Raw genomic sequence first — 13721 nt, forward strand, 5'->3', positions numbered from 1 at the left:
CACACCCCGAAGAAAACAAGAATTGATAATAGATGGCATTAGCTTCTGGATGATGGGTATAGGAAGACATTTAAAATATTTAAAGATTATACAAGAGAAACAAATAGTGTTAAGGGGAAGATACAAAATTATATGTACACTCTAACTGCAGTGATATAAAAACACAGTATATACGGAAAAGAAGACCAGAAGGACATACACACCCTTCTCCCCTACAGTGCTGATTTGTTTGACTGCAATGATCACATTATATTTTTCTGTACTACAAACATATTCTCCTCTACCAAGCTAAATGCTAGGCATACAGCAGTATAATATTTTTAACTGTATTAAAATGTCTTTATTTACTTGACTCATTTAAGATAATACCTGGCTTATAAGATATATACAAAAGAATAATACAAAAAAAAATGCCAAACAACATACAAAAGAACGAATATAAAGTATTTTGTGACAAAGAAAGAACCCATTACTGCCACATCATGAATAGCAAGGTTGATTATAGACTCCTTCAACAGTTGTCGAGAACCAACAGGCCTTTCTCAACCCACAACTGTGTTTTTCCACCCCATGTATGTTTCAGATTCTTTCTTAAGGCTCACAGATGTTGTTATTGTTACTTCTTGTTAACAAGAAGTGTTATTATTACTCCCAGATATAATATAGCATTTTTAAAAATCCTTTATTCACGTTGGGAAAACCAAAAACATATCCTACATAGTTCAAGTTTTGAAAAGAGCAACTAGAAATCTCCAAAATCAAATATAACCACAAAACCATTAACAAAATTTTTATAAATGCAATTTCTCAATATTGTGAAATCATACCACAACCTGATGATTCCAAACTATCAAAAGCTGTAATCTATGTCCTTAACTCAGTTCCTATTTCTTGACGTTTTCATGCTTCTCAAATAGCAAGTAACTACAACCAAAATTTCCCCTTTTAACACAGGAAGTTGTCTTCAAAGCAGAACTTGGACTTTTACTGTGGCTACTTTTTAAAGAGGATATGTGCACTAAAACAGATCATTAGAATTGACAGACAATCTTCAAAATTGAAGACTCTAACATACAAATATAAAAATGGAAATTGGACAAGATACTGTTATCACATTGCACTAAAAAAAATGTCACTAAACAGAAGAAACTGCATCGATCCTATTATAAATATCATTATCAGTAATTTCTATGGCCTTCAAGAATTGTTTATTTAAAAATAGAAGTTAGGAAAACTAAAAAACATTCAAAACATTTTAAAAGTTTAAGACAATGAAAATAAAAATAGATGTCACATTACAGTAACAAAAAATCATGATACACTTTTTTTTTAAAAAATTGATGAATAAAGAAAAATAATTGATGAATAGTCTGATATTCTGTTGCTTATCATATAAAAAAGAATTCACATACTCTGACATACACCTATTTACATTTTTTTCATCTTTTAAAAAAACATATTCCCAGTCCTGGTTTCCCGAAATGATAAGACATTGGTGATACTTAAAGATTACCTCTTACTTCTACCTTTTTTAAAAATAAGGAGCTTTGAATCATATTAAGGGATTTGAGGGAGGGAAAAGTAGGAAGGTTAAATGAAAAAAGAGTCAAATATTTTGCCCCCACCCACATTTTTTTCAGGTATTTAAATATGGTAAATGAAGACTTGGAAGAAAATTTTAATTTCATATTAAATTTCACATTTTAGATTTCATACTATACCTAGTTCAGGCTTAAAGAAAAACAGAAGGAAGAGAGAGAAAATTAGATGGAAGAGAGAAAAAGACTCCAAGGTATCAAAGGAAAAGGATTTATTAACCCAAAGCATTAATAAAAGACTTATTATAGTCTCAGCTCACAGACCAAGAGATTTAGTATTATGAATTTTGTGCATCTGAATGGTCAATTTTGACTGACCATGGTTTTAAGTTTTTTAACTGTTACTTAGACATCAAGATTTATTTCAAAATTGGATGGCAAACTTCCAGGGGGGAGAAATTCTTGGTGGGATATTATATTAATAACAAAAATGAAGTTTTCAGATTAAATTTAGCTCAAAGATTAGATATCTACCTAATTTCCTCATCACTTGCTTAGAGAATTAAAAATCATTTTTAAATGATACCTTATTTTTAAAAATTAAGTTAAGATGGAAAACACTAGTAATCAGTACTTCTGAGAGAGAAATGAGGAGATAGATACCTCAGAGCATAACAATTCCAAAAAGCTGGATATGACTCACTAGTCTGGGTAACAAATCTTAATTAAAAGCCTACTTTATTTTGTTTACATTTACCGGAAAAGAACAGGAAGCAGGTTTTTAAAATTTTAATAATAAAAGGATAAACTGTATATGGAAAAACATATACATTTGTGTGATATGAAAACACAATCAAGTTAGAATTCCATTTAGAGACTTTTGCGAAAAAAGTAGCAGTATCTCCTTTGAAATTTTTATTTATTTATTTGTTTGTTTGTTTATTTATTTATTTATTTATTTTAGAGAGAGACAACACAAGCAGGGATGGGGCAGAAAAAGCTAGAAAATCTCAAGCAGACTCCATGCTGAGTGTGGAGCCCAACTCAGCCTCGATCTCATGCCCCTGAAATCATGACTTGAGCCAAAATTAAAGAGTCGGACACTCAGGGACTCCTGGGTGACTCAGTTAATTAAGCATCTGCCTTCAGCTCAGGTCATGATCCTGGAGTCCCAGGATCAAGGTCCACATAGGGCTCCCTGCTCAGGAGGGACTCTGCTTCTCCCTCTGCTCCTCACCCAGCTCGTGTTCTCTCACTCTGCCTCTCTCTCAAATAAATCTTTAAAAAAATCTTAAAAAAAAAAAAAAAAAAAAAAGAGTCAGACACTTAACCAACTGAACCACCCAAGGTGCCCTAGAAGTATCTCCTTTGAATGTCAGACAGATGGTTTCAGGTAATTCATCTTATAATATCTCCCTTATCATTAAAATAGTTTACTTAATGTATAAAAGGAGTCCATACAAGAAGTTCCCTTCTAAGTTAAAAGCAAATGTCCTTATCCAAAACTTGGTACTCTTTGAGAATCAAGAGGAAACTATAATAAAATAAAACAATGAGGTTTGTTCTGTCCACTCTGCCTTTAGTGTCTGGTTCTAAAATACAATATAATCTCTGATATGAAAACACAATCAAGTTAGAATTAAACAGTATCTCCAATAGCTCTTTTTCTTCTTCTTTGAGTAGAGAATGCTCAGCTCTTGAAATGTACCAAAAGCTAGCAACTGCCACAAGACTGTTTCTCTAGAAACAGTGGTACTCAGAGCAGTGTGACTCTACTAATATATTTGTTAGTGTTTGGACTGTGGGGTCCATCGTCCAGCTCTCTAAGACTCTAAATTTCTATGGCAGAGTCACAGAAGTCATTCGGTATATTCAGTGTGAACAAAGGAAGTACTCTAGGTACTCCTACAAGGTATCTAGGTATCTACAAGTCTAAAAGTACAAAGACATGATACACGGCTCATTTTGTCTCACTTCTGTTACCAAAAGTGGCTTCTGGTACCAAACATCCACTAGTTCCCTTCCATGACATTTGCTTAAAGGCATGTGAGATTTCCTTGAATTCTATAATGCTCGAATTCCAGGTTCCCAGTGATTCGAGGTTTAGCTCTATTAGGCCATTCCAGAGTACTAGAGGAAGCAGTTACCACACTCCAAGCCAGGTAATGAATAAAGGTTATCCACCATGAATTCCTATCTTTAACAGCAGGTGTCACTATGCAGCCTTAACGGTTCATGTAGGAAGCCAGCTGGTCATCTACTGCTCCAGAAATTCTGGAAGTTTACAGCGCTGAAAGGGAAAACTTGAAGGGTTCTCTACCTGCCCAAAGCAAACATGAAAACAGTCCATGAAGTTTCTCCCCATTTGTTTTTCTAATTTTGACTTAATTAGGTCTAATTCATAAGCCAAAAAGAAAAATCATCCTTGGAGTCTGAAACAATAGTTATTTTTAAGTCAAGAATACAATGAAATTATATTAAAAACAAAATAATTCTGAAAAATGATATTCTGTTCCCTTACACTCCCTCAGTTTTTCACTAGAAAAGAATGAAAAAGAGAATTCGGTATTTATTTTTTTAAAGTAAACTCTGCCCAACATAGGGCTTAAACTCACAAACCTGATATCAAGAATCATGTGCTCTACCAACTGAGTCACCCAGGTGTTCCTCGAATTCAGTAATTTTTTTTAAAACATACTTCAGAGCTAGAGTTTTTGTCACATTTGTAAATTTCAAAGCAATATGGAAAGCAATGGAACTTAGTGTAATGGATCAAAATGAGAAGAAATGATGCACATGCACACGCCCCAGAATCCTGCATAATGAATGTGGCATAATGTTAACTGTAAAGGCTGAGAGCTAAATTGAAGAAGAGAGTCTTTTTTTTTTTAAGTCTTTTTTTTTTTTTTTTTTACTTATTTATTTGTTGGGGGGTAGCAGCAAACAAGCAGAGGGAGGGAGAAGCAGGCTCCCTCTAGGACAGGAGTTAGATGCAGGGCTCCAATCCAGGACCCTGGGACCATGACCCGAGCCAAAGGCACACACCAAACCAACTGAGCTACCCAGGTGTCCCTGAAGAAGAGAGTCTTAATAAACATATCTTTTATTTAGTTATTTCTGCAGACATCAGAACCACATGAAGATGTGAGCAAAAAAGAACTGAACCTAGCTTCCAGGTCTCACTCTTCAGTCTGGGATGATGACAATTCCAAGCACATATTTGGAAGCCCAGTCAAATACCAAGATGAGTCATTGTGCTATTAGAGCCCACTCTTTAATGTGTACTTATGACGAAAAGTGTTTTTACTTACTCTGGTCAGCATAGTTTTTTGCTTTGAGTTCAAGTTGTCTTGTTTGAGATTCTAAAGATTCCACTCGGGTCTGTAAATCCTTTTTTTCCTGTTCTTGAGAGTCTTCAAATTCAATGAATTTCTAACAGAAAAGAAAAGTATTATGTTCATTAGAAAAATAAAAAAATTTTAGCATTATCAACTCCTATGTTTCCTGGTATTGAGAATGACAATTAGGCATTAATTACTCAGAAAGATTTAAGAATCAGGAACTTACGCTGATTTTCTTTTTTCTTTATAAAAACTTCCAAATACAGAAGGAAAAACATGACCAAATAGTTTATGAAGTGATTCCACTTCATGTAACCAGCATTCCAAAAAAAATACATGCATCCTACTCCTGCATCCTACTCCAAATATATGAATCCTTTAACTGGCATATTTGCATATTCATGAGTTAAAGACACAGTTTTCAGTGTCTTCACAGTGTCAGACACAGTACAACATATGAAGAACTAAAGGATGACATGACAATCAATATTAGTTCAACAATTATTTGGTTAATAAACAATCTCTTATATTACCTGAACTATGGAATTTAAATTTCTAAGAAAAAGAGCAGTTACTAGAAAGAACTCCACCAAATTTATTAAAACTGTTCTTGTCAAGATGATTTTTTTTTTTAAAGATTTTTATTTATTTGACAGACAGAGATCACAAGTAGCCAGAGGGAGGAAGGGAAGCAGGCTCCCCACTGAGCAGAGAGCCGGATACAGGCCTCGATCCCAGGGCCCTGGGATCAGGGTCAAAGGCAAAGGCTTTAACCCACTGAGCCACTCAGGCGCCCCTGTCAAAATGATTATTATTAGGGGCACCTGGGTGGCTCAGTGGGTTAAAGCCTCTGCCTTCTGCTCAGGTCATGGTCCCAGGGTCCTGGGGTCGAGCCCCACATCGGGCTCTCAGCTCAGCGGCGAGCCTGCTTCCCTTCCTCTCTCTCTCTCTGCCTGCCTCTCTGCCTACTTGTGATCTTTGTCAAATAAATAATAAATAAAATCTTGTTTAAAAAAGATGATTATGGGGCGCCTGGGTGGCTCAGTGGGTTAAGCTGCTGCCTTCGGCTCAGGTCATGATCTCAGGGTCTTGGGATCGAGTCCCACATCGGGCTCTCTGCTCAGCGGGGAGCCTGCTTCCTCCTCTCTCTCTGCCTGCCTCTCTGCCTACTTGTGATCTCTGTCTGTCAAATAAATAAATAAAATCTTTTAAAAAAAAAATAAATAAATAAATAAATAATAAAAAAGATGATTATTATTAAATCTGACCATTAAGTCTCAGTCCTCTTCTTAACTGTTGTATCAGCATCATCTGACATCTGATCACTCACTCCTTAAAATGATTTTTTTTTAATCTGGCTTCCAGGACTTTGTTTTCCTTCTGCATTATTGGCTGCTTCTTGGTCTTCTTCGTTGCTTCTTCCTCTTCTCCCCAATTTCTTAACATTCACAAGCTCAGTCCTTGGACAACTTTTTTTCTTCATTATTTACTCTTATTCCCTGGTCATCTCGTGCAGTTTCACGGCTTTAAATACTAACTATATGCTGACAACCTCCAAATTTCTAGTCCAGTCTCTAGCCTAGACCTGAATTCCAGATCTGTATGTCCAATGCCTACTAAGCAACTTTGTTGATATGAATATTGAATAAGCATCTTAAACTCCACATGCCAAACTTGTTCCTCCTGTTCTCTCTCTTTTTTTTTTTTTTAAAGATTTTATTTATTTGTCAGAGAGAGTGAGCGAGAGCGAGCACAGGCAGACAGAGTGGAAGGCAGAATCAGACGGAGAAGCAGGCTCCCTGCGGAGCAAGGAGCCCGATATGGGACTCGATCCCAGGATGCTGGGATCATGACCTGAGCCGAAGGCAGCTGCTTAACCAACTGAGCCACCCAGGTGTCCCTGTTCCTCCTGTTCTTACATGGATCATTTATTTACTATGGTCAGTTGTACACAGTCTAAGAATTTAGCAGGCTTAAGCTGCAGATGGACATCTTTTTTCCAACATATGGAATGAACACGCCTGATAAATAAAGCCAATATAAAGGAAAACAAAGAGAAAGGAAGAAGAAAATCCTAATTAAGATTTTTTTTTCTTTTTGACAGAGATCACAAGTAGGCAGAGAGGCAGGCAGAGAGAGAGAGGGAAGCAGGCTCCCCACCGAGCAGGGAGCCCAATGCGGGCCTTGATCCCAGGACCCTGAGATCATAACCAGAGCCAAAGGCAGAGGCTCAACCCACTAAGCCACCCAGGCGCCCTGAAAATCCTAATTAAAAGTACTATTTGAGTCCTAGACTCAGTTGTTTTTACAACCAGCATTTTGGGGTTGTTTTTATTTTCTTCAGTTACATAAACCCATATATTCCTATTTTATATAAGCTTGAGATGGTTTCTATCACAAGTGACTGAAAGCATCCTAATACAATCATCTACTTTTCTTAAGAGCCATTTGGTTTCCTTTTATTATTAGATAATGTCCTCCTTATCTCTGTAAGACTAAAACCTACAACCTCTGAAACATTGGTTCTTAATCATTCAGGGGTCCACAGAACCATCTGATAATTTGATATATTGTGTTTCTCCAGAAAAAATGCCCTCACCCAACCCAAATTCTGAGTGTTTTCCTCAGGGACTCAGAGATCCCTTAAGTTCTTCCACAAACTCCACGTTTAGCACCCATGCCCTATACTTTTTTATGAAAACACTCCATATTTGTGAGGCTTCTGGGAAGCAACAAACAGCCACTGTTTACTCTTTCAGAATAAATAATCTAAAGATAACTGTAAGTAGAAGGAGTAAAGGTTATAGTAAATACAAGAAAAGAGGCAAAATGGGGTGACTGGATGGGTCAGTCAGTAGAGCATATGACTCTTGATCTCAGGGTCAGGAGTTCACACCCCAATTTGGGGAAAGAGCCTAGTAAAATTAAAAAAAAAAAAAAAAAAGCCCCAAAAATGGGGCGGGTGAGGGAGACTGAATGGGACTGAGCCCTGAGTGGCTCAGTCGGTGAGTCTACTTCTTCCTCTCCCTCTGCCCCTGTCCCTTCTTACATGCTCTCTCTCTCTCAAATAAGTAAAATCTTTTTTTAAAAAAAATTGTTTAAGGGGCGCCTGGGAGGCTCATTCTTTGAGTGTCTGCCCTTGGCTCTGGTCATGAACCCAGGATCCTAGGACTGAGCCCCATATCCGGCTCCCTGCTTAGCAGGAAGCCTGCTTCTTCCTCTGCCACTCCCCCTGCTTGTGTTCCCTCTCTGGCTGTGTCTCTCTCTATCAAATAAATAAATACAATCTTAAAAAATATATTTTAAGGGGTGCCTGGGTGGTTCAGTGGGTTAAGCCACTGCCTTTGGCTCAGGTCATGATCTCAGGGTCCTGGGATCGAGTCCCGCATCGGGCTCTCTGCTCAGCAGGGAGCCTGCTTCCTCCTCTCTCTCTCTCTCTCTCTCTCTCTGCCTGCCTCTCTGCCTACTTGTGATCTCTCTCTGTAAAATAAATAAATAAAATCTTTAAAATATATATATATATATATATATTTTAAGCAAGCAAACCTGACAAATCATTCATTCATTCATTCAAAAAATGTCTATTATTTACTATGCACCAGGCACATGAAACATGACTGTGAATATTACACTGTCCCTGCCTTCCAAAGGTATTTTACTAGCTAGAAACTGAATGCAAGCAGCAAATATAAAAGTTATGCTGAGGGGCACCTCAGTGGCATAGTCAACTGAACAGCCAACTCTTGGTTTTGGCTCAGGTTGTGATCTCAAGGTCATGAGATCTAGCCCAGCATGGGGCTCCAAGCTCAGTGCAGAGTCTGCTTGGGAATCTCTGCCCCTCCCCGCTGCACTCTCATACTCTCTTCTCTAAAATAAGTTAATCTTTAAAAAAATAAAATAAAAGTTATGTTGAACAGAAAAGCAGCAGCTAGGGGTGCCTGGGTGGCTCAGTTGTTAAGTGTCTGCCTTCGGCTTGGGTCATGATCCTGGGTCCTGGGACTGAGCCTGCATTTGGCTCCCTGCTCAGTGGGAAGCCTGCTTTTCCCTCTACAACTCCCCTGCTTGTATTCCCGTTGTTGCTCTCTCTCCATCAAATAAATAAATAAAGTCTTAAAAAAAAAAAAAAAGGAAGACAGATAGACAAAAGAAAAGCAGCAGCTATGTAACAGGATGCTGGTGATGAACTCTGAGTAAATTACTTCAACATTTTGCCAGGGGATATAAGAAAAGTCTAAGAATTAATAAGAAAACGTAATTATTTTTTGGCCTGCTTTGAAAATGATGCTCCCTTGGCTAACTGAACTGCTATATCTGGGTTAAGTAACCGGAAATTTTAGGTTTCTTTTGTGCTATGGAAAATGCTATTTTATTTATTTATTTTTTTAAAGATTTTATTATTTTGGGGTGCCTTGGTGGCTCGGTGGGTGAAGACACTGCCTTCGGCTCGGGTCATGATCCCAGGGTCCTGGGATCGAGGCCCTCATCTAGGTCTCTGCTCACCAGGGAGCCTGCTTTCCCCTCTCTCTGCCTGCCTCTCTGCCTTCTTGTGATCTCTGTCTCTCAAATAAATAAAATCTTTTAAAAAACACAACATACAGCAAATGTTTACCAACTAATACTTATAATGACTTACCACCAACAGAATGGTGGTTGCCAGTGGCAGGGGCTAGGGGTAAAGGAAAATGGTAAAAATGGCCAAATGACACAAACTTTGGTTATGAGTAAGATCTGGGGATATAAAGTACAGCATGGTGGCTACAGATAATACCACTATTCTATAATAGTTTTTACAGTTCCCACCACAAAAATTAAAAACTTATTATGTGACATGATGTTAGCTAACCTTATTGTGGTAATCACTTCACAATATGTACATATATCAAATCATTATGTTGTACACTTTAAACTTACACACTGTTATGTAACAATTATTTCTCAATAAGCTGCAAAAAAACTTTACCACCACTCTGCCTATTCGAAACTCCTGACAGAAGAAACCTCATCATGAGCACACAGCTTCGTGTCTGCTTTGTTTCTAAGCGACCCAGTTTGGCTACGGAAGGTCATGAATAATCCATAAGTTTAGCAGTCACTATACAACTATCTGCTTACTTCATAGGCAAACAGCACATAGACCTACCTAGAGCATTCATGCTTCAGAACTGTTCACATTTTATAATGACTATGGAGCCTTTATATCTCTATCACCTTAAACCTTAAGTAAATATGGCAAAAGACTCCCCCCAAAATGACGTGACCATTCTTGGACTGGCAGAGCTATTATCTGCAAATGGAAATCTCTTGTTTCTGCAGTCTCCCTTCACAGGAAGGCACTGGCAATAATGAAAATATTCCAAAGCAAATACATAATGCCAGGTCTTTCCTTCAAGCAAATTAAAACAGATAAACGTAGAGACTCCAAAACAAACTGCCATCTCTCATAATGGTGTATGTTTTCCTTTCTTATTCTAAACAGTGGATCTTAAATTAAACTTTTGGAATCATGTACTCCTTTGAGAATCTTTCATGAAAATAGATCCTTTCCTAAGGAAGATAAATATATGAAACACAAAACTATGCATTCAAATTCACTGCATCTTCAAGGTCTACAAGAAATCAAGAATGGTTTATAAATGGTTTTCTCCCATTTATAAAAATAGTAAATGTTGATTTCTTTTAAAATAATCTTTTAAAATTCTCTCTGTTCCAAAAATCCCAATTTTAAATGTGTATTACATCTTGATTTGGAAATGTACAGCTGCCACCCGTTTAAAATGCTAATGACTATTACACAACAAAAATAAATACTCCTCAGTTCTGATAAGGCATGTTAACAGATCATAAAAGGGCACGGAAAGCTAGTAGGATAAACACATCTTAAGGGCTTTAAGAGTAAAAAATGACTGAAATTTTCTAAATTTGTTACCCCCAAAAAACACCTGTCAAATAAGCTAGTTTTGTGCCATTGTTTTGTGAAATATCCCTGGTAACATACATAACCTTTGGAATAGAAGTTGCTATAGGACACAGTAGCTCAGGAAACACAACACTGATAAATACGAAAAATTTCAGAAAATGTCCTTGCTCTATGGCAAGTAACAATAATGTAAATGTAGGAAACACAAGAATTTAAGAAAAAGAAAATTGGAATAGAAATAAAGAAGGTGGCATGAAATTCAAGTAGATGCCAAAAGAGGGCTTAGCAGAAAAAGGTTTAAATTCCTGGTCCTCATAGAAAAGTTGTTTTTTCTGGGTGGGGGTTGGGGATAGAGTACGAGGGAGGTTAGGTTTCTTTATTCTATACCCAACACTCTCACTCTACAGAGAAAATAATTAGGGAACAGGTGATATGGGTTATTCTTTTTTATTTTTTTAAATTTTTTTTTCAGTATTCCAGAATTCATTGTTTATGCACCACACCCAGTGCTCCATGCAATGCGTGCCCTCCATAATACCCACCACCAGGCTCACCCGAGCCCCCACCCCCCGCTCCTCCAAAACCCTCAGGTTGTTTTTCAGAGTCCACATCTCTCATAGTTCATCTCTCCCTCCAATTTCCCCCCAACTCCCTTCTCCTTTCCATCTCCCCATGTCCTCAGTGCTATTCCTTATGCTCCACAAATAAGTGAAACCATATGATAATTGACTCTCTCTGCTTGACTTATTTCACTCAGCATAATCTCCTCCAGTCCCATCCACGTTGATACAAAAGTTGGGTATTCATCCTTTCTGATGGAGGCATAATACTCCATAGTGCGTATGGACCACATCTTCCTTATCCATTTGTCCGTTGAAGGGCATCTTGGTTCTTTCCACAGTTTGGCAACTGTGATGGGTTATTCTTTTTAGATGCTTTCCACTTCTCTTTCCTGCTCAGAGATCCTTGGTGGGTCAGTAGCACATGTAAGTACTGCTGAACCTCATTACTAGTTTTGTATATTACAAACATGACTGACTCTGGTTTCAAAGTCTTCTTGGGGCACCTGGGTGGCTCGGTTAGTTAAGGGTCCAACTCCTGATTTATCAGCTCAGGGTCCTGGGCTCCACAATCAGCAGGGAGTCTGCTTGATATTCTCTCCCTCTCCTTCTACCCCTCCCCCATCCTACTTGCTCACACACACTCTCACTCTCTAAAATAACTAAATAAATCTTAAAAAAAAAAAAAAAGAAAAAATGAAACATGTCTACTTTCTACTCCAGCAATTTCAACCTAACACACACACTAATTGAGATAACATAAAAATAGGAACATATCCCAATCTGTCACTTTTTTTTTTTTTTTAAGATTTTATTTATTTATTTGACGGAGAGAGATCACAACTAGGTAGAGAGGCAGGAAGAGAGAGAGGAGGAAGCAGGCTCCCTGCGAGCAGAGAGCCCGATACAGGGCTCGATCCCAGAACTCTGGGGATCATGACCTGAGCCGAAGGCAGAGGCTTTAACCCACTGAGTCACCCAGGCACCCCAACCATTCTGTCACTTTTTAATCAAAGAAAAAAAATCAGGGCCTCTGGGTGGCTCAGTTGGTAAGTGTCCACCTTTGGCTTGGGTCATGACCCCAGGGTCCTGGAATCAAGCCCCTCAATGGGCTCTGCACTCAGCAGGGAGCCTGTTTCTCTGTGGCCCTTTCCCTCTGGTCATTCTCTCTCTCTCAAATAATAAATAAATCTTTTAAAAAAATAAAGAAAAACATCACAATTAAATAAAGCCACACACCTATTTTCAATGACTATTCTCTAGATGTTAGGAGTACAGAATAAGCAGCTGGCAGTAAAAAGATATTCATTACAACTATTAAGCAATATTATTTACTCTTAAATAACATACTAAATATAAAACTAAAACTCTCTATCTACCCAACAAATCCAAGCAGTTACTTCATGACAGACATCAGGGAAAAAGAGTAAACAGTTAACAATATAACACGCCAAGTACTATAATGGAAGCAAGTATAAGGAGCAATAGGAACATAGAGAAATAAGTGACTAAACCTGCTTTTATTTTTTTCTTTAAGATTTTATTTATTTATTTGAGAGAGAGACAGACAGACAGAAAGCAGGGGAATGAGCAGGGAGAGAAGCACACGTCCTGCAGAGCAGAAAGCCAGACACAGGGCTTGATCCCAGGACCCTGGGATCATGACCTGAGCCAAAGGCAGGTGCTTAATCAACTGAACCACTCAGGTGCCTCCTAAATCTACTTTTGAAAAGAAAAGCCAAAAGTCAAATTGTTTAGTGAACACATTTCAGCAGTTCAACTTTATAACAATTATAAATTAACCTATCAAATTTTTCTGGATTTGGGTATTTTTAAAACAAGTAAATTTCTTATTGATAGCAACTAAACAGTGTTCGTAGCATTTTATCACACAGTAGATTCCAATCACTATACTTTTCCGAGCTGTCCTATATGTATGTACCTGTTTTTAATGTTGTCTGTCTTATGTGCTGTTCTTGTAAGTTTGCTATTAAAATACAATAAACTAGGGACTCGGGACGCCTGGGTGGCTCAGTTGGTTAAGCAGCTGCCTTAGGCTCAGGTCATGATCCCAGCGTCCTGGGATCGAGTCCCACATCGGGCTCCTTGCTCCGCAGGGAGCCTGCTTCTCCCTCTGACTCTGCCTTCCACTCTGTCTGCCTGTGCTTGCTCTCACTCTCTCTCTCTCTTACAAATAAATAAATAAAATCTTTAAAAAAAAAAAAAATTAAAAAAATAAACTAGGGACTCCTGGGGGTTCAGCTGGTTGAGTGATCAACTCTTGATCTCAGCCCAGGCTTGATCTCAGGGTGGTAAGTTCAAACCCCACATTGGGCTCCATGCTGGGCTTGGAGCCTACTTACAA

General features: G+C 38.0%; 1 protein-coding gene across 2 annotated transcripts in view; it reads right to left on the reverse strand.

The window, feature by feature from the left end:
• The window catches only part of SPAG9 (sperm associated antigen 9), a 135651-nt gene that overhangs the window by 96147 nt on the left and 25783 nt on the right, over positions 1 to 13721 (reverse strand). For both annotated transcript variants that reach the window (XM_059150532.1, XM_059150531.1), the window contains exon 2: positions 4850 to 4970. In XM_059150532.1, coding sequence (XP_059006515.1) covers positions 4850 to 4970 — 121 coding nt within the window. The remainder of the gene's footprint in view (positions 1 to 4849; positions 4971 to 13721) is intronic.

The sequence above is a fragment of the Mustela lutreola genome, chromosome 15, assembly GCF_030435805.1.
Source record: "Mustela lutreola isolate mMusLut2 chromosome 15, mMusLut2.pri, whole genome shotgun sequence".
Classification (NCBI taxonomy): domain Eukaryota; kingdom Metazoa; phylum Chordata; class Mammalia; order Carnivora; family Mustelidae; genus Mustela; species Mustela lutreola.